This window comes from Ochotona princeps, chromosome 12 (assembly GCF_030435755.1).
Source record: "Ochotona princeps isolate mOchPri1 chromosome 12, mOchPri1.hap1, whole genome shotgun sequence".
Classification (NCBI taxonomy): Eukaryota; Metazoa; Chordata; class Mammalia; order Lagomorpha; family Ochotonidae; genus Ochotona; species Ochotona princeps.
In genome coordinates, this window is record NC_080843.1 from 45,809,316 (window position 1) to 45,830,381 (window position 21,066).

The 21,066-nt window shown below is 47.1% G+C and overlaps 1 protein-coding gene across 1 annotated transcript in view; it reads left to right on the top strand.

Annotated features, from left to right (window-relative positions):
• Positions 1 to 1,633, top strand: part of GTF2F2 (general transcription factor IIF subunit 2) — a 138,279-nt gene extending 136,646 nt beyond the window's left edge. Inside the window, exon 8 of the mRNA XM_004577465.2 lies at positions 1,496 to 1,633. Coding sequence (XP_004577522.1) covers positions 1,496 to 1,615 — 120 coding nt within the window. The 3' untranslated portion in view covers positions 1,616 to 1,633. The remainder of the gene's footprint in view (positions 1 to 1,495) is intronic.
• Positions 1,634 to 21,066: the final 19,433 nt, after the last annotated feature.

Here is a 21,066-nt window from a genome sequence, read left to right on the forward strand (position 1 = left end):
GAAGTAGTATAATTTATATTAGCTTTACTTTTCAAGCTTGAGCACACTGACAGGCAATAATGGTATTTTTACAGTAACCATTGCCATCATTTCTGTGAACACAGGAGTACTTCAGAAAATTCATGAAAAATGGAGTCCAAAAGCACGGTCTTTGGGAACAAACATTATTTAAACCAAGCACATTTTGTCTGTAATACTCATTTTCTAGGAACTTTTTAAAAAGATGTCTTTATTGCAAAATCAGATTTATAGAGAGAGGAGGAGAGACAGAGAAGAGAGGAAGATCTTCCATCTGATGATTCACTCCCCAAGTGACCTCAAAGGCCAGAGCTAAGCTGATCCGAAGCCAGAAGCCAGGTCTTCTTCTGGGTCTCTCATCCAGGTGCAGGGTCCGAAGGCATTGGGCCATCCTCGACTGCTTTCCCAGGCCATAAGCAGGAAGCTAGATGGGAAGCGGGGCTGCTGGAATTAGAACCAGCGTCCATATAGGATCCTGGCGTGTTCAAGGCAAGGATTTCAACCGCTAGGCCACCATGCCGGGCTCTCTATACTTTTTGAAGACATGATTTGGTAATGTTAATTGAAATTTCAGGGGCCCAAAATACAATGTATTACACAGGCCAATCCCAAGAAAGTCGCAACCCTTGGGCACAGGGTGGAAGCCTATTAGCTACAAGTCCTCACTTTGCATGCGCTAGGATCCTATATGGGCACCAGTTCGTATCCCTGCCATTCCAATTCCCATCCTGTTCCTACTTGCAGCCTGGGAAAGCAGTAAAAGTTGGCCCAAAGCCTTGGGACCCTGCACCCGTGTGGGAGACCCTGGGGCTTTGGATCAGCTCAGCTCTGGCTGTTGCAGCCACTTGGGGAGTGAACCAGCAGATGGAAGATCTTTCTCTCTGTCTCTCCTTCTCTCCGTAAATCTGACTTTCCAATAAAAATAAATAAATAAATCTCTAAAAAACAAAAAGAAGTTGCAACCCTCTTGGATTTTAACAGGTCTTACCACTTTTTCCACACCCTGTGTTGGTAGGCTTGGCCAGTGTACAAATGACAATAATCTCAAGCAGCAGTGTTCCAACAAGATCTAATAGCACACTGTGAGCCTGACTGAGGGCTGAGCATTCAGGATGCCCATCATGTGCCTGTCTCACCGGATGTTTTCTTCCCAAGGATCTCACCCATGAGGCCACCACACTCCAGGGGTGATTCTGTTTGCTCTACTGTGCCTTCCAGTACACTCAGCACCAGCAGTTTTCAACTAAACTCTTTTTTTTTTTTTTTAAGCTTTCAGGTTGTTGGCACAACTCTTTCTGAATGTAAATGATTTGATATGCTTCCATGTTGCTCATGTGGAATCAAAAAACAGTTTTTGTTCGTAGAGAAATCCTGTCGAACTTTGGATTATCATTTTTATTGTGAATATACTTTGGTATATTTGTTTTAAATTGTTTCTTTACCAGCTCATCTGTTGGGATTTTTGTTTTGTTTTTAGGGCTACCTGAAGGAAATCTTGAAAGAAATTGGTACTCAGAATGTAAAAGGGATCCACAAGAACACGTGGGAGCTGAAGCCGGAATACAGACACTACCAAGGAGAAGAGAAGAGTGAGTAGGCCTACGCTGGGCGGACTGCAGAGCTGCCGGCGGAGCCGCTGCAGGCTGAGCGGAGGCCGCAGTCCTGGTTCTCCAACGCTCCGAGCACCTGGCTCGCTGCCAGCCTGTTTCTCTTGGTCAGTTTTTTAAGCCTGGAATTCTTGTAAAGTTTCATAAATTTTTCTTTTTAGAAGACAATTTATTTATAGATTTGTATCAAACCAGATTATCCAAGAAAAGGATATGTTTAGGGAGATTAAAAATGTTTTCTTTTTAAATAGTTGCTTTTAAAATTAAAATTAGGAATTGTTTTCTAAATTTAACTTTTGTGCTTGCGCTCACGATCACTTGCTTTCTCTCTCAGGAACAGAGATAATGGTTATTCAAAGTGAATGGTTTAGCAAGGCAGGGGGATTCAACTACAGAATCTATTAAAAAGAATAAAGGCAAAGTTCCATTCTGAAATTGTTGAAGAACAACCTGACATTTTTTTAACAGAAAAATAAATAATGTGACCATGTTTCACATTTAAACACAATAAAAAGAAGGCATTTACATTTGAAGTGAAATGTCAGTTTTCATCCTTAGCTCATTTCACACTACTCATATTGATAATAAAAATGGAGAAAAGCCAGCTAGGATTTCTTTGGTTTTCTGTTAAAATAGTTAACAATGTGCCAGGCAATTGGCTTTGTGGTTAGGCTGCTTGGGATGTCCTACCTTGAAGTCCCAGCTCCCTACTATCACAGACCCGTAGGTGGCAGCAAGTGACATCATCCACCTGGGTTCCTACCACTCCCATGGAATCCTGGCTGCAGCCTAGGCCAGCTGCAGCCATTGGATAGAGTTTGGGGGAGTGATTCAGTAAATGAAAGATTTCTCTGTGTGTCTCTTTCTCTTCTGTCTTTCCAGTAAATAAAATTTTTAATGTAAAAATTAAATGCACTGGGGCCCAGCGCAATAGCCTAATGGTTAAACTCCTCGCCTTGCACACACGGGATCCCATATAGGTGCTGGTTCTAATCCCGGCAGCCATGCTTCCCATCCAGCTCCCTGCTTGTAGCCTGGGAAAGCAGTCGAGGATGGCCCAAAGCTTTGGGACCCTGCACCCACTTGGGGAGTGAATCATCAGAAGATCTTCCTCTCTGTCTCTCCTCCTCTCTGTATATCTGCCTTTCCAATAAAAATAAATAAATCTTTTTTTAAAAAAGTAAATACACAACTCCTCTGGCAGGACACAGTCCTTGCAAGTAACTGCAAGAACCACGATAGGGAGCAGCCCAGACCAGCCAAGGAAAGGTACCCACTGGCATACATTTGTCATCAGTTGGGGGCAGACCAGATTAAACCAGTTCACATTACCCACTGGCGAATCCAAGCACCAGAACCGAGTGTGGTTTGGACCAGGTATGGTCACAACACATACCCGTACATATTACAGCTGGGATTGGATGCTTGGTGAGGTGGGCCATACCAGATGTGGCCACAGTGCCCAAACAGCACACATGAGAACCAGGAGGAAGGGGCTAAGCCGGCGAGGGGAATGTGGAGAGCTCCCCTGCTGGACCACCACTCCCACTGGAGGATGGGTGCAGGTCAGACCAGGCAAAGCTACAACACCTATGGGCCTCATGTGAGCCAGATCAGGGAAAAGCCAGGTTGGGCTGACTGTTCCTACTGGTGCAAGCAAAAATTAGAGTCGGTGAGGGTTGATTGGGCTTTGCCGCAGCATCAGCTGGCAGAGGTTGGCACTGGGGGCTAAATTTGTCAAACTCCAGAACCACCTGGAGAGTACATAATCAGGGAGTGGGAGTGGCCTAGTAGGGAAATAGTGGGCAACTCCCTCTTGGGTTACCACTTCGACTGGACAGCATGAAAACCAGGACAGGGGCAGGGGTGGCTAGACAGAAAGGCACCCGCCAATACGTGTGTGGGCTGAATAGGGCTGGTTGGGTTGAACTAGGCTTCAGTGCCCCTTGACAAGCACGAGAGATAAATGGGATGTGGGACAGACTGGCAAGCATGAGAAGCAGGGTAGGGGGCAAGCCTGGTGGGGGTAATGGGGAGTCGCCCTGACTAGGCTACAGCTCCCACTGGTTTGCTTGAGGGCTCAGTATGAAGTGGCAGGATCAGGCTGGACTGCAACATGCATCGGTTCACATGGAAGACAGGACTGGAAACAGAACTGACCCAGCAATTGCAACGACCAGCATGTGCATACGCTGATTGAGGCAATGGTCGGTGCCAGACCCTGCATTGGCAAGCACACACAAGAATCAGGCCTGGGATCACCCTAGACAAAGTTTCCTTGGAGATCCCTCCAACTGAACTGCTCATCTCAGAACCCCAACCATGAAGAGACTATGTCAACCAGTGGATTCTGAAGAGATTTCATCGTGATTGGAATGGCGAGATTGGCAGCAATTCAGAATTGCAGAACCATCAAAACTGCTTTAGCAGGACCCTCAGAGCGTGCCCCACATCGGCGACCTGGGATGGGTGGGAGGCTGGGTGGGGCATTTCCCTTTCTCTCTCCCCTTACCCCAGATACAGAAAAAAATAATAATTAACGTGGAAATATTAATGTGGAAACAATGGCCTTACCCACTTTTCTGTAGCCCTTGACCCTTGTGCCCTAATCAACTATGTAAAGATAACCAAAATAGGGCCCTGTGCTGTGGCCTAGCGGCTAAAGTCCTGGCCTTGAACGCTTCAGGATCCCATATGGACGCCAGTTCTAATCCTGGCAGCTCCACTTCCCATGCAGCTCCCTGCTTGTGGCCTGGGAAGGCAGTCAAGGACAGCCCAAAGGCCAGGAACCCTGCACCCGCGTGGGAGACGCGGAAGAATCTCCTGGCTCCTGGCTTCGGAATGGCTCAGCTCCAGCTGTTGTTGCCTCTTTGGGAGTGAATCATTGGATGGAAGATCTTCCTCTCTGTGTCTCTGTGTACCTGACTTTGCAATAAAATTTTTTTAAAAAATCTTCCTTTCTGTCTGCTCTTCTCTGTATAGCTACCTTTCCAATAAAAATAAATAAACCTTTTTTTTTTTTTTAAATGTGGGCTAAGTGTCAAGAAACCCTTGAATTTAGAGGATAAAGTACATAGAATAAATAAACTGTATGGTATAAATCTGTATAGAATTGAAAATTGAGAACATCTTGTTCTTGGTTCATAATGTGTATTTCCCTGCAAATCTCCTCTTTTTGGATGTGTGATTGTCCTGTATCTCCTCTACCCAAATCTTTGTTTTCATGGTGACAGTGCCTGCCATATATGCCTGGTGGCTGGGAAGTAGTTTCCAAGGCAGAATTGTGTCTTATATGAAGCTTCCTCACAACTGATTGTGTATGCTTGGTTCTCTTGAACATTCGTTGTCTCTTCAATATAGTAATCAGTCTTGGTGGCAGACTGGTGCCGTTTGTGATTAATTTTTGCGTTATGCCCTTTTACCTGATGTTAATATTTGGCTTTCCACACAGGTGTTCTTATTCTTTTGCTTCAGAACTCTTGCTCTAAAAATTACTAAAGCAGGAGTCCTAAGCCCTGTGGTTGCTGTGAGGGGTGCCCTGCTCCGCATTGCCCACAGCGGGGAAAGGCGGGGGGAGGCTTCCAAGGGAGATGCGCCCCCGTCCCAAGAGGACTGTATGTAACAGGTGAGCTTGTTAAGCTCAGTACATACGGGGGTGTTTTAAATGTCATGTGATTGTGGTTGCTCAGCCTTGGGAAGATCCGAGATTGTTGCCACAGTAACTTCTAGCATGATAAATCTCACCAGGTGAATGTTGTGCTCTGTTGTACTGTGGATGGCTCTTACAGGTTTCAGCAGAGTTGTGGTTGCTCATAATGGTCTGTGAATTTTCATAGGAATTTGTTCTTACCATTGCTTGTGAGAACTAGGAAATGTTCGTTATGAAACTTCGTGTTGTTCTTACTCAAGAAATGTTCGTGTTGTTCTTACTCAACATACGTCATGAGTGCTGGACCCTCTTGGGTTAAAATCTCCCCAAGGGACAAAATCGGAGTGTTCTTTACCAGAATTTTTGTCCCCACCCCCAGTCCAGCTCCCAAGCCAAGGTGATAGAGAAGCTCTCAGGCAAAGCCGAGCAATAGAGGGAGTTTGTCTTTGGCATCCCTGCTTGAGTCCAGATTCCCTGCCGCATACCCCAAGAGGATGAAGACTACACTTTCACCTTTAAAGTCAACGTCCTTTTGCTAAAATTTCTTCCTGTTCCATCCAAGTACCTGGGTAGAGAGTACCACTTGAGAGTGGACTCTGTGATAAAGCTCTCCTGTTGACTTAGATCTTTCTTCTCAGTGCACTTGCCTGTGGGAGATGATAAACTGCCCTTCCTCCACCCCTTTTTTAGTCCATTTTCTTTCTGACCCAAGTCTAGAGTAGGTTGCTAAGCCATGTATCATTTTCAAAAAACAGAGGTCACGTTTTAACCCCACTTTTCCTAACCTTCCTTTTGCGTCCTGTGTCCTTTCCTTTGAGCAGCAAGTAACAACATCCATGATACAACAGTATGATGAAACATCTGGCCAGTCTGCAGTATAAGCCTTTAATATTTGTTAGAAGCAAATCAGTGGCTTTTATCACATTATATCAGAAGCCATGTAAATCAGAAAAGGACTTTTCAGATTCTTCTGCTTCCAGTCTAAACTGACTTCTGTTAAGTCATTTAAGTTGTAGGACTTTGAAGAGTTTTCATGAGTATAATATATTCTGGAAATATAAATTGACCGAAAGAATATGTTGCTAGACTAAAAACTATCATCTGGTATCATCATGAAACAACAATTATTTGCTTAGCTGGAATATTCACTAAACATGAATATGCTCTAAGCACTGGGGATGTAAAAGTGCCAGCTTAAGAGCTGTTTGTAGTCTAGTGGGAGATGGGCGTAGCAATGGGGAACACACTGTGTGGGGACAGGCATGTGACCAAAGTGTTGCTCTCAACCTGAATGTTTCAGCCACATCAGCATCACCCCTTGTGCTCTACATGGATTTCCAGTTTTTAAAGCATTTAAACACGGTACCGGAGACTTAACTTTAAAGCGTCATTGAATATAATTTAACCATTGGCAGTTCCTAAGACACCAAAGGGGTTAAACAATACCTCAGTCGGCTTGTTATGAACACTCAGTTGGTGTTTGATATGCACAATCTCATTAAGTGCTAAATTGAATTTTTCCTAGGCGGGTCCTCTTGACATTTAAGCCTTACTTCTGATTGCCATTTCCAGTGTCTCTCCTTCAACAAAAGCCTATTAGCCTCTCTGCCATTTATTCATTCAGTGACAGGCCATTGGTGCTCACTGTGTGCTGGGTGCCAGAGGCAAAGGTGACAGGTATTTGTGATAATGTGTCTTAAATACTGAGTTCTCAGTAGATTTCAGCTGACAATGCTACTGAACAGGCAGGAAGAAAAAGACCCATTGGACCCATAGTGTGCACCAGGCACTGTGCTAAACATTTGACTTTTAAAACTTAGTTCCCAAATTGATACTCTGCTGGCTCTGTCTTCAGACCAGAAAGGGTATACCTAAGAAGCCGTTGAACTTGACTGGACAATAAGATGCTGGACTCTATGTTTGGTATACGCTTGCAATGGGGGAATCTCAACTGGACTTGAGCTGTGGTTATGCAACAAGGTGGAGGAATCCACCATGGTGGGAGGGTTTGGGGAGGGGTGGGGAAAACCCAAGTACCTATGAAACTGTGTCACATAATACAATGTAATTAATGAATTAAAAATAATAAATTAAAAAAAACTTAGTTCCCAAATAAAAATAGCAATAATAAATAAAATAAAAGGAAAAGAAATTTTAAAAAAGAATTTAATTTCCAGAAGAGCCTTATAATATGTGAGTTCTGGCACTTTGCAACTGTGAATCCTGGGATGTTCTGAGAGGTTAAAGAACCGTCCCAGGATCATACAGTAGCCAGAAGCAGAACCGGTTTCAGATTCCAGAATTGCACTATGGGGGGCAGGCTGCCACTGATTAGTGCTACATAGATAAGGGATGTTCCACTGTCCGCTGCCCATAGCTGTGGTGCAGCTGGCCAGACACTGCCTCACTTGCTCACATGGAGCAAGGTCTTGAGTGTTACCTTTCCTGGGGGTTGCTTCTTGGATGCGCCCTCTCTTGTGCAGGCTTCAGGGTTTGGGTTTCCAATTCTCATTGTGGAGTTTCTTAGTTTTCGAATGATGTTCCTGTCTTGTCTTAGGTTCAGATAAGAAGCTGTTTTCTAGAAATGCCTACAAATGCCATTTGATTTACTTACATGCTAGATCACCTAGAGACTCCTTAGTGCCAAGTTCACGAGGAGGTTGCTGGCTCAGCTGATCAGAGCTGGGGAGTTGTGCTGTAATCCAGTGAGCACAAAGCAAGGCCATCAGCTTCATGAAGAGACTTTGCCCACCCCCAGTAGTGGGGATACGAAGATGAATAAATAAGACATTCTTACAGTAAATGGTAACATAGGATATTAAATGTGGCAATAGAAATATTAGCAGAGTGTTTTAAAGAGCTACTGGAATTCAAAGCTTGTAACTTGGAGCAAATTTTTCACCCCCTGGGTCTTTGTTCCATCTCCCTGCAAAGCAGGGATGCTGGGAGTTACCTGCCTTGTAAAATTGTGCTGGAAATTAAACTAATTTATTGCATGGAGTACTATGTGATGCATAGAAAGTTCCTTATCGGTGCTAACCGTTAGCTTATATAAATTATACAAATATGGAAGTAGCAGGGAATGAACTCTTAACATCTTTGGGGAATCAGGAAAGCTGTTCAGATACCTGTGGTATCTGAACTGGGTATAGAGGAAGTCTTAAGAGCTCAGTACCAGTTAGGCAGCGAGAAGTACAAAAAGAACACAGGAAGGGACATAGCACAGCCTCACCTCACAGAATGGTGGGAGAGCATGCACACACAGGGCTGTGGCCCGACAAGCTGAGTCAAAGCTCAATCTGATGGAAGAACCTGGGGTCAGGATGAGGAATGGAAGAAGAGGAAGATAGGACTTGAGTGCTCCTCACTCCTCATTAGAGACGACTAGTTATCAGTTGGTGGTTGGTCTAATCTTACACTTGCAGGTGAAAAGTCAAACAGTGGAGTTCCCAGAGGCACAGCCTCAGACACTCACCCTATTGTGTGTGGGGATGGGGGTGGGAGGGAGTGCCTCCAAAGAGACACTTCAGAAACAACTCATACCAGTGTTGTTGGAAGGGGTTCTTTAAAACTATGTGGGAGAACATATTTGTAAAACACATGTAAAAGATTATATCTAGGCTATATAAAGATCTCCCAAAACTCCATAGCAAATTAAGACCTCAGCTAAGGAAGGAGCAGTAAGTGTAGAAGGTCTATTTCAACGAGAGGGTACAGATGGTCAGTAAGTACATGAAAAACAACATCACTGGTCATTAGAGAGATGCAAATTAGAGCCACAACAAGCCAACACTGCACACTCACCAGGATGGCTGCAGCTTTGGAAACCTGACAGTGTTGATTGCCATGAGACTGCAGAGCAGCTGAGCCTCTCACACGTTGCTCCTGGTGATGCACAGTAATTCGGGTTCTTTGGAGGACAGTTGGGCATTTTATGAAGGTGAACATGCCACCCTACGGTCCAGCAATTCCACTTCTAGGAGTTGACCTGGGAGGAATGAGGATACCGAACAGACCTTCAAACGCTGGTGGACAATCGTATTATGAAAAACCTGTGCATGGATTTCAAAATTATTTTGCATTAAAATAAACTTTAAATTCCATTTTCTTTTTTTTTTCTTTGTTTTAAATGTTTACATAGTTGAGAGAGATGCACTCTCCTACATGTCTCCATTTAGGGTGGAGAAGATCAAGATATGGAGGAATACCTTTTTTTATTTTGGGAGGGAGCAGGAAAGGAGGTCCTGTCAAACTACATCAGCACCCAGGGATGTGGAACAGTCGTTTGATGACACCTCAGAGAGCCCAACGTGTGTGGCAGGGGAGAGTGTTCTGAGAATGTTATTTGAGTGGCTTTGATAGTTCTGAGACTTTGTCAGCTTCACTGCACAAGAGTCGAGAGAAAATCTTTGTAAAGTCTATTGGCTGGCAAAGTGCACCTTAGTGCAGCCATGGGCCCAGGGACATGCTGCAAAGCTTAGCCGGTAGAGTTACCCAACCTGTATTACTTTCCATCCTCTGAGAAGGCACTTACTATCCTCTGCTGGCCTAGATCAGCTGGCTGTCATGTGCCCTGTGTGCATCTGGGCTTGCTGTCCACTGCACAGACATCAGCAGCTGAGGCGGCCCAGTCCCAACACAGGCACTCCAAGGTCAAAACATGTGTCTTGTGATTTTCCCTGTGGCCAGGGTTTGAGTCCATTTATCTAGTTACTTCTGCCTCAGACCCTGTTTTTGTGTGTACTGGCATGTGCTATGGCCCAGCCCAATCCATCCTGCATCTCATCTGACTCTTATACACACCATGGGTGCTGTGGCTTAGCTCGGCCTGACCTACCCCCAGAGCTGCCCACACTTAGGCCAATGGGTACTGCTGCTTTGATGAGCCTGGCCCGCCCCTGGCTCTGGCTGTTATTCATGCTCACCAGTAGAAGCTGCAGCCCAGCAAGAATGTGTCCATAGTTCCCGTACCTGGCCCACTCCAGAACTGGATCTTGTGCTTGTCAGAGGGTACTGTGGTCCAGCCTGACATGACTCGCACACAGTCCCAGCACTTGCCAATGGGTGCTACAGCCTAGCCCAGCTGTCTTGCAGCCATTCTGGCTCTCATGTATGCTAGGAGGTGTGGCAGCCTAACCCAACCTGGACTGCGCCCAGACTGGCCCGCCCCCAGGCCCAGCTCTCATACACATCCGTAGAAGCAGCAGGCCAGCAGGGCAGTCCCCAGAGTTGCCCAACCAGGCTTGCTTCCAGAGCTGTGACTTATGCCAGCAGGTGCTGCAGTCCCATCTGCATTCACCAGGGGGTGCTACAGCCTGGCTCAGCCCTTCTCAGCCCCAGTCCCAGCTCTTGCCAGTGGGTAAATGGCCTAGCCCAACTGGCTTGCACCCAATCTCGCTCTCTCCCATGGGTATTACAGCCTAGTCCAGCCTGACCCACCAACAGACCCAGCTCTCATGTGAACTGACGAGTGCCATGGCATAACCTGGCCTGTCCCCAGACCCATCTGGCTCTCACAAGCAGTAGTGAATGCTGGAGCCTAGGCCAGTCTAACCTGTTCCTAGACCCAGTCCACATGTACGCTGACAGGTATAAATTTGCCTAGCCTGGTCCGTCCCCATCCCTGGCTCTCACACTCACCAATGGGAAGTGCAGACTAGCAAGGGAGTCCTCAGAATTCTGCTACCAGGCCCATTCCCAGTCCTAAATCTTGTACATGCTGGAGGATGCGTCAGCCCATCCAGGAATGGCCCACACCCTGTCCTGCCAGGGTACCAGTGAGTGCTGTGACCTGGCCCAGCCCAGCTTGCCCCAGACATGCGCTCCAGTTTCCCCCTTTGTAAACCATTCTGTCACAGCTTTCTTATCTATCTGTGAGTGCTGTGGCCATGTCTGTGGAAGACCCCAGAAATCATTTTCTCCTGCCAGACATGCCCTCAGCCATTCCCATACATCCCTGGACAATGTACAGCACTCCCACCTGGGAGCCAGTGTGGCCTGTTGCAGCCTCGCTCAGCATTTCTTGCTTTCTCCATATATCTTAAAAAAAAAAAAAAAAGAATGGAAAAGACAATTATGCTGAGACACTGATCTGGTTAACATGAATTTGGCATTAGCCAGACCCAGAATGCCCGCCAGCTGCTGGCTGCTTTTCTACCAGCAATGTAACAAGGCAACCTAGGCAGTTGCCTATAGCTGGGGTTTAAATTCCATTTTCCATCAGCTTTCTGAAGCACCCCATTAATGTGCACTCAGAAGTGTTTATAGCAGCTATGATCGATCACTTAAGTGCCAAGAAAGTGGACACCACCTCATGTCTGTCAGATGTCAGGATGCATTTATGATGCTGCAGAAGGATATTAATCTGCCAGAAAAGAGAGAGCAGGATTATTTTGAATAACAGTTCAAAAAGCTTCCAGTGGAGCTCCCTTGGTTGGTTTCCTCCTGAAAATGAATGTGTTGATCAAAGCTAGAGGATTACAAGTATTAGAGAAGAAGAGAGGGGTACAGTGAGAGGATTAGCATTTGGTGTAGGGATTAAGATGCTGTATGCAGCATCCACATCCCATGTCTGAATTCCCGAGTTCAAATCCCAGCCCTGGCTGGTTCCAGGTTCCTGCTGATTTACACAAGGTAATGTCACAGGGCTTGGGTCCCCACTGTGTCTGTGGGAGGCCTGGCCTGATCCAGCCCTGGCTGCCTGTCCTGTCTCCATGCCTCTAAGAAAAGTGGACAAAAAGCTGGGGTTCACAGTCACCGTTCATATCAAACAGGTGTCTATTTTGCAAGGTGCTTCTCCTCAGTTGCTATCACTAGTAATTAGAGAAAGGGTGGGAAGAGAGCAAGAGAAAGATGTCTTTTTTTTTAAAGATGTATTCATTTTTATTGCTAAATCAGACATATAGAAAGGAAGAGAGACAGAGAGGAAGATCTTCCGTCCAATGATTCACTCCCCAAAAGGCCGCCACAGCTGGAGCTTAGCCATTCCGAAGCCAGCAGCCAGGAGATTCTTCCGAGTCTCCCACAAGGGTCCAGGGTCCCAAGGCTTTGGGCCGTCCTCGACTGCTTTCCCAGGCCACAAGCAAGGAACTGGATGGAAAGTGGGGCTGCTGGAATTAGAATTGGCTCCCATATGGATATCCCGGCATATTCAAGGCGAGGACTTTAGCCACTATGCTATCATGCCAGGCCCAAATGTCTTTTTTTTTTTTAAGATTTATTTATTTATTTTATTGGAAAATCAGATTTACAGAGAGAAGAAGAGACAGAGAGATCTTCCATCCACTGGTTCACTCCCCAGGTGGCTTTTTCTTGGGTGCAGAGTCCAAAGGCTTTGGGCTGTCCTTGACTGCTTTCCCAAGCCACAAGCAGGGAACTAGAGAGGAAGTGGAGCAGCTGAGACACAAACCGGTGTGTTCCCATATGGGATCCCAGTGCATGCAAGGCAAGGGCTTTAGTCTTTAGGCTACTGCACTGAGCCTGAGAACAGATGTTTTGTAGAAAGGTAGTGGATGATGGGTGGTGAACAAATCTTGTCCTAAGACCATCTTTAAGACTGTGATTCTATACACTGCACCCAGCTAGACTGATGTGTCCGGCTCACCAGGGAAACGCAGAAATGGATGTGCTGTCAGTCAGAGGTGCTGTGCATGGAAGAAGCCCACGCTATTGACCCCCTGCAGTAGGCAGGCGACCAGCTCTAGGCAGGCGTGCACATCCTGGAAAAACCCATCAATTCTCCTCTCAGCTTCCAGGCATCACCTGCCCCCTGCTGCGGGCCCAGCTGCTCTGCACACTGTGCGAGCACACAGAAGTGCCCGTCCCCATCACCCAGTCCTTGCTTGCCTCTGCCCTTTCAATCATGAGAAAGAGAAGTTCACACATGATGACTCAAAGCTGGGAGGCAGGGCTTCCTGGGGACCGCCCCCCATCTCTCTTAGGCCACGCTAACCGGTGCTGTTGGTGGCTGCTATGTGTCTGCTCTGTCCTGCTTTCAGCAGATTGACCTCCCTGGCCCTGCACAGTTCGCATGCCCTCATAACTGCGTGTACACTTTGCTCTCTCTGTACATGTGCCCAGCTTGGGCTTCAGTTTCATGCGACTTCTCAGCTCCTCTACAGCTGCCCACCAATGATTTAGAGTCCTATCACCAGATATCCCAGGGGAATCTGATTGCAGCTCGTTTGGTGGCAGGTGTCTAGCCCTAACCTGATCTCTGGGTCCAGACCAAGGAGCCAGGGGACACACACAGGCCCTTCTGCCCAGGACCTGTGGGGTTTTTTTTGTTGTTAAGATTTATTTATTTTATTGGAAAGGCAGATGTACAAAGAGGAGGAGAGACAGAGAGGAAGATCTTCCATCCAATGATTCACTCCCCAAGCAGCCGCAACGGCTGGTGCCACACTGATCCAAAGCCAGGAGCCAGGAACTCCTCTGGTCTCCCACACGGGTGCTAAGTCCCAAGGCTTTGGGCCTTCCTCGACTGGCCTCCCAGGCCACAAGCAGGGAACTGGGTGGGAAGTGGAGCTGCCGGGATCAGAACTGGCGCCCATATCAGATCCTGGCCCTGTGATTTTCCTGTAAAGATGAAAAGACAGAATACACAACCTATAAAAAAAAAAAGAAGACCTGGGCCCGGCGGCGTGGCCTAGCAGCTAAAGTCCTCGCCTTGAACGCCCCGGGATCCCATATGGGCGCCAGTTCTAATCCCGGCAGCTCCACTTCCCATCCAGCTCCCTGCTTGTGGCCTGGGAAAGCAGTCAAGGATGGCCCAAAGCTTTGGGACCCTGCACCCATGTGGGAGACCTGGAGGAAGTTCCTGGTTCCCAGCATCGGATCGGCACGCACCAGCCCGTTGCGGCTCACTTGGGGAGTGAATCATCGGACGGAATATCTTCCTCTCTGTCTCTCCTCCTCTCTGTATATCCGGCTTTCCAATAATAATTAAAAATCTTTAAAAAAAAAAAAGACCATCCACTTTGTATCTAAGTTAAATTGTAAATGATGCATCAAATTAGATGCATAGTAATCAGAAAGAACCTAAATTGTGGTGAGTAATTCATTTGACACATACTATTAGCAATGATTTAGAAAAATTAGGCAGCCAGGCACGAGTTTTGTGATGTAGTGGGTAAAGCCAACATCCCACATGTCTTCAGTTTGTGTCCTGGCTGCTCCACTTTCTTTTTTTTTTTAATATTGTTTGCGTAGTTGAGAGGAATGCATGCCCTTGTGGGTCTCTGATTTGGGTGGGGAGGGGCAGGTGCTAAGGAAGATGGGTAGGACATTATGTTTCAGTTTTGTTTTGTGTCCACAGGGGAGGATGAGGAGAGGGCTGGTCCTTGCTGTCAAACTACATCAGCACCCAGGGATGGGGACGGTCCTTTGATGATGCCTTAGAGACCCCGACAGCGCGGCTCCACTTTGTTCCCTGCTAATGGTCTGGGGAAAGCAGCAGAGGTCACTTAAGCACCTGGTCCCCTGTACCCACGTGGGAGACCCAGACGACGCTGCTGAATCCTGGCTTCAGCCTGTCTCAGCCCTGGCTGTTGTAGCCCCTTGGGGAACGAACCAGCAGTTGGAAGATCCCTCCGTCTCCCCTTCTTACCCTGTGGCTCTGACATTAATGCAAATAATCTTTTTTTAAAAATGGGGGGCCAGCAATAGTTCTTTGTAACTGGGAGCCTTGTAATCCTAAGGTAGTTATCCCATATCAGAAGCATTTATCACTGTAGTGTGTATAAGTTACGCACCAAACTCTGAGTCCCTTCGGTTGGGCTTACAGGTTCTTTGGTTCCTTTCTCATAATCTGTATGGCAATTTCCTTCCACTGAGGTTTGACTTGTGCCTAAGGAGGTAATGACAGCACTAGGTGTGGGTAGGAACAGATGCCTCTTCCAGCCACTGCTTGGAAGGTAGTCACCCTGATGGCTGCTGTTTGCTCTGTGGTACATTTGGTGTTCCAGGTTTCCCTTCCAGAATGTGTGTTTTAGCAATCATGACCTACAGGGAGGTATCTCTAAACTGTGACACTCCTTTCAATCAGAAACTCTGGGTACGTTTTTGTTGAGGTGTAGCAGTTGGTGTCCTAGTTGGTTTGGACTGCAGTAGCAAAGGTACCACACATGGGGCAGCTGGGGAACAAGAAAATCTTTTCCACAGCTTTGGACTGGAAGTTCAAGGCTCCGTCAGGTGCCAGAATGCCCACATTCTGGTGAGGGACCTCTTTCAAATTAATTTCTTGTTGGTGGAAAGAGGGCAAGGGCTATGTCTGGGTCCCCTCTTGAGGGTGCTGTCCCATGGATGAGGGCTCCATTCTCGTGATCCAGTCACCCTCCAAACCTCCACCTCCTAACACCGTCACCTGCAGGTATTGATTTTTTAATGCATTTAGTTTTATGTGGAAGGCAGAGTTACAGAAAAAGGAGAGACAGAAAGGTCTTCCATCTGCTGGTTCATTCCCCAAATAGGCACAACAAGTAGAACAATGTTGGTCCAAAGCCAGGAGCCAGAAACTTCTTTTAGGTGTCCTATGTGAATGCAGGGGGCCAAGGACTTGGATCAATATCCTGTTTTCCCAGGCCCTAAGCATAGAGCTGGATGGGAAATGAAGCAGCTGGGACTTGGATGGTACCCATTCAAGATCCTGCTGGTGCCACAGGTGGAGACTTGGTCTATTATGCCATGGCATCAACCCCAAGAATTTCAATAGGAATTTGGGGGACATATGCACACTGTATGTCTCTGGGGGAGTTTCTCACAGCTAGGAGGAACTTGACCTGAAAGCTTGTTCCATTCCTGTTTATTTTTTTTTTTTAAAGATTTATTATTATTGGATATACAGAGAGGAGGAGAGACAGAGAGGAAGATCTTCCGTCCCATGATTCACTCCCCAAGTGAGCTGCAACGGGCCGGTGCTGCGCCGATCCGATGCTGGGAACCAGGAACCTCTTCTGGGTCTCCCACGCGGGTGCAGGGTCCCAAAGCCTTGGGACGCCCTCAACTGCTTTCCCAGGCCACAAGCAGGGAGCTGGATGGGAAGTGAAGCAGCCAGGATTAGAACCGGCGCCCATATGGGATCCCGGGGCGTTCAAGGCGAGGACTTTAGCTGCTAGGCCACGCCGCCAGGCCCCATTCCTGTTTTTTAAAAGATGAATAGAATTTATTTTGCAAATAACTACAAGCTGCCTTCCATCCTCAGCTGAAATGAGTGCACAACTCTGTTGTTTTTCCAAGAAGCGGCTACACCTACACAAGATCTACTTTGGGGCTTGGAAGAGGGTGGTTAACAGCTCATGAAGACTGGCTTGCCACGTGAAGTCAGGCTGAATGGGAAGTCTAGCTTGTGGACTGAGGCAGATCAGCAGGCTGACCTCCAGCTCGGGCTGCGAAGCAGCCTCACTGCATGGAGAGCTAGCAGCAGGACCTGCCTGGAGCTGTCTTCAAGCATCTGCTTCAGGAGTCCAGCAGAGGATGGCTAGAGGCTGTGATTAGTCAGAGCTGCAGGGAGACTAGGGTGACAGAAGGGCTCCTTCTACCCCGGAGAGGGCATGGAGAGAGGGAACAATAACAGGCGAAGAAGTGATTGCCAAAAAATTTGCCTGCAAGTGAGCAGGCTGGTGGCACAGCCAGTACCCCCTCTAGTCATGGTCTCCTTTATGAGGTCTGGGTGCTACCCCCAGGCATGAAGCCACCTAGGAATTCTGTGGCACCTCCATGAGTGCCACATGGAGCTCAATATCCCTAATTCCCTGGGCTGTTTCCCTGAGGTCCTGGTTGAAGCAGCTCAGCAGTCCTGAACTGACTCCCAGTCTGTCTATTCCTGGTTTGCGCCCAGTAGTACTTCTGCAAAAGTTCCTACTACCTATTTCCTGGAACTCATGATCACCGTTATCTTTCTTGCGGCTTTTTATTATTCTTTATCATTTGCGTTCACTAAATGTGAAATACCTAACAGATCTTTTAAACTGCGTAGGCCCAGTCAGTTCCATGTGAGGACGCCCCTTCATCTCAGGGACATGATTTGTGATAAGCGCCCCTCTGTTTTCTCTCCCTCTTTTGAACAGGTGTCGGTCTGAGATTGGTTTCCACACTGATACTTTTTAAGTGCCTAATCTTCCCTTTTCCTCCTTTGCCTTTTTAAAATCTGTTCCAAAAGACCTTCCCTCCTCTTTATCTTCCCAACCTTCAGTTAGGGAACCACTTTTAATTACAGATGTTCATTTCGGAGAGCTTTTGTCCTTGCCTGTTTCTGGTCTCTGAGCCCCGGCTGCTCCTGCCAGCGGCTCTGCCTGTGCATTCGCAGCAGGTGCCTAGTGCATCCAGCAGGTGCCTAGTGCGGTTCATTTCTTGCTGCATTCTTTCCCCCTAAAGAATGCCTGTTTCCCATTCAGTCATCTTGGTCTTTCTGTTTCGTTCTGAAATCTCTGTTTATTAGTCTTGCCTATTTATCCTTGTTTTTAAAATGAGAGATTTGGCTGTTTGGTTAGGAGCTCTGTGCATGTGGGCAAGATTTGGCCTCAACAGATTTGCTTTCAGGTGGGCAAAAGAGAGCCTGGCCATGGCTCTGAAGGTCCTGAAATGCCAGCCTATGGAGGACGCAACATTGGCACATCACCCTTCTCGTTACCCTCAATTTGTCCTCTAGGAGAGTATGTTCGATTTTTTAAAGACAGAAATACTCTATACGGTTAGGGTACAGTGTATACTGTTTGGCCTGAGGATAAACACCTGACTTAGAGACCATCATTACACATTACACATTACCATCATGCCGTATTCCTTCCTTTTCCCCGTCAGTAACAATTACCACATACTGACCACCTAAGAGAGGCAGCCGTTATAGAAGGTATTATGCCTGTGTCATCTAGATACACCAGATCGCTTCACAACCACCCAGGGAGGTAGGTATTGGTACCTCTAATTCCACTGGCAGAAATCTAACCTTCAACAGGTTAAATGAAACATTCAGGGTCCCACGCCAATAGGTAGTAAAGAGAGAATTTTGAACTCAAGTCTGTTTAACTCCAAAAGCCATAGGCTTTTTTTTTTCCTTTGTTAAGGAATGTGTTAATATATTAGATTCTCAGGGTCGTAGCCAGTGCAGGAGAATTACAGCACAATTCTCATCTATTTTTATGTTACTGTGATGCTAATGCAAAGCAAACAGATTCAGCATAATTCATAGAGACAGAATTTGGAGACCGTAATGAGACCTCCCTCCTTAGCCATACACTCTTTGTCACTGGCCTGGCTGGTGTTGTACCTCAGATACACAGGTGGACAGTTTGGTGAACTTGGCTCATCCTCATCCCCACCCCTACCATACCCACCCTTCCCCACCCCCCGCCAGGAGAAGCTTTGTTCCCAGTAGGTCCTACATAGGAACTGCGGGCTCTCATTTGGGCAAGCTTTTGGCACAGCAGTGAGACCCTGTAGCGGTCTCACGGTGGAGTGCCTGGGTTTGAGCCTCAGCCTCACTTTTGATTCCCATGCTCTTCTCACACACATTCTGGGAGACAGCAGGGCATGGCTCAAGCCCTGGGCCCCTGTCACCCCCACGGGAGTCCCAGACAGAGTTCTGGTTTCCTGGCTTCAGCCTGGCCAACTGCTTCAGTGAGTCCCAATTGTTGTGAGCATTTAGTAAATAAACCATCAGATTGAAGATCTCTTTCCCTGTCTCTTTCTCTGCCTTTTAAAAGAAGGGGGGGGGAAATGAGGGGTCTTGAGGGATCACATTAGTTTCAGGTACTAGTCAAGCTTGCTCTTTATACCTGGGTATTTGCTAAACTTGACTCTGACTTGAAAAGCAGTTGTACTTCCCGTTCTCGTTGAAGATCATTGCAGGTGCAGGGGCGGGGGTCCTATACTCTGGTGTGTCTCTGAAGACAAGGGCTATTATTGGGAATTGTCCCAGCATCTGCATCGCACTGGCACCCACGGCATAGCCATCTGTGGCCTGAAGGCTTTCCCTGCTGGGTTACCAGAATCCTTCTCTGTGCTTTGCGATGTCATCCAAGGTCATCCAATAAATTAGAATTCTGAGTTCTCAACCTTCCTCTGGTTTTGAGGTTGCTTCATATCCGTTGGCCTTCGAGCCCTTGTTTGTCAACAGAGAATATGAGAATCATTCCTGCTGCCTTTCAGGGATGGTTCGGGTCAAAGCATATGAGAAAAGGCCTGGAATTGTTACCTATGAAGTAAGCCAGGAAGTTGCTGATCGGCTGGCGTTGAGCTTTCTTGTTGAGCACAGTGTGCACTTCATAATGAAGTCTGCACGCAGTAGATAGTGAGGACAAGATTTCCAGCCAGCACATTCACAGCTTCCCCTGAGCACATCAATGTTTTAAATAATACATGCCTTAGTGAATACATTATCGTCTCCCCAACTTGCGTCATCAGAAATTGTTCTCTGGTTCATTGAGAGACAACTCGGGACTCACAGGAAAAGAAGCCTCTCGGATACATGTTTTAAGTGGTTTGCGGGCCATTTTAAAATCTACTGACTGAGATGCTAACAGTCCACGTGGACACTGGCTCCAGCCATGATTGCTCTGATTCCAGCCCATCTCCCTGCTAATGACCTTGGGAAGCAGTGGGTGTTGATCCAGCTGGGCCTCTCTACGTATGTGGAAGACCCAGATGGACTGCCCGACTCCTGGCCCGGCCCTGCTGTGGCCATTTGAGGAGTGAACCAGCACGTGGAAGGTGTCGCTCTCCCTTCTCTTCCTGTCTCTCCTCTCTCTGTGTAACCGTAACCTTCAAATAAACAATTTTTTTAAAAATGTCACTCTGGAACAGAAATTTAGCTTATTTTCCAAGGTGTCAAGATGTCTGCCTCCGGGCCCAGATACACATGGAGGATATGGCGGCCCCCTGGGGCCTGCAGAGGACGTCTGGTACCATAGCAGACGAAAGAGAACAGAACAAATTGAACAACTATCCCAGCCAAACAATGACAGCAAAAAGATGGGCGTATGGAGACTCTGAGGTCGACTGTGTCAGCCAATGGCCATTGGAAGGGTTTCCTCACCCTTGGAGCAGCGAGATTGACAGCATTTCAGAACCATTGAGACCACCTGGGCAGGGCCCTCGGCGTGTGCCCAACGCTGGGACCCTGGGTTGAGAGCGGATGGCCGGCCCACATCCCCGGCTAATGGGGCAGTTGGGAGGCTGGGTGTGGCTTCTCCCCTTCTCCCCCTCGCCCCCCACCACACTTCAAAAACGGAAAGAAGAAATATAATATTTGGAAGTAATGATCACACTGATTTTTCCCTAACCCTGTATCCTTCTCACCCTGATCAACTATGTAAACATCATCAAAAACAAAAATTAAATATTAAAAAAAAAATTGGAATTCAGTATTCCTGCTCCAATGCTGTGACCTCTGCACTTTGTTCTGACCACATCTTTCAGTGAATATTAGAAATTCTGACTGGTGTTTTTGTTTACAAGCCCAATGCAGATTAAGTTTGCTTCTAAGAAATGTTTTAAAACATATTTTAAAAAGATGCCTGCCTCCCACATGACAGTACCTGAGCAGGGCCTGCAGCCCTGGCTCTCCTGCCAGCCTCCTGGGGTACCTGGGCAGGGCCCACAGCAATGGGAAGTAGCCAGCAGGCAGAAGAGGTATTCTCTGTTTCTTCTCTGTTTCTTCCTCTCTCGCTCTCTCTGCCCCTACGTCCTTCAAATGAACAGATTGTAAAAAAAATTTAGTCAATCCCCAAAAGACAAATACCATATGTTCTCTCTAATATAAGGAAACCATCATGTAAGCTGGAAATGTACAGCGAT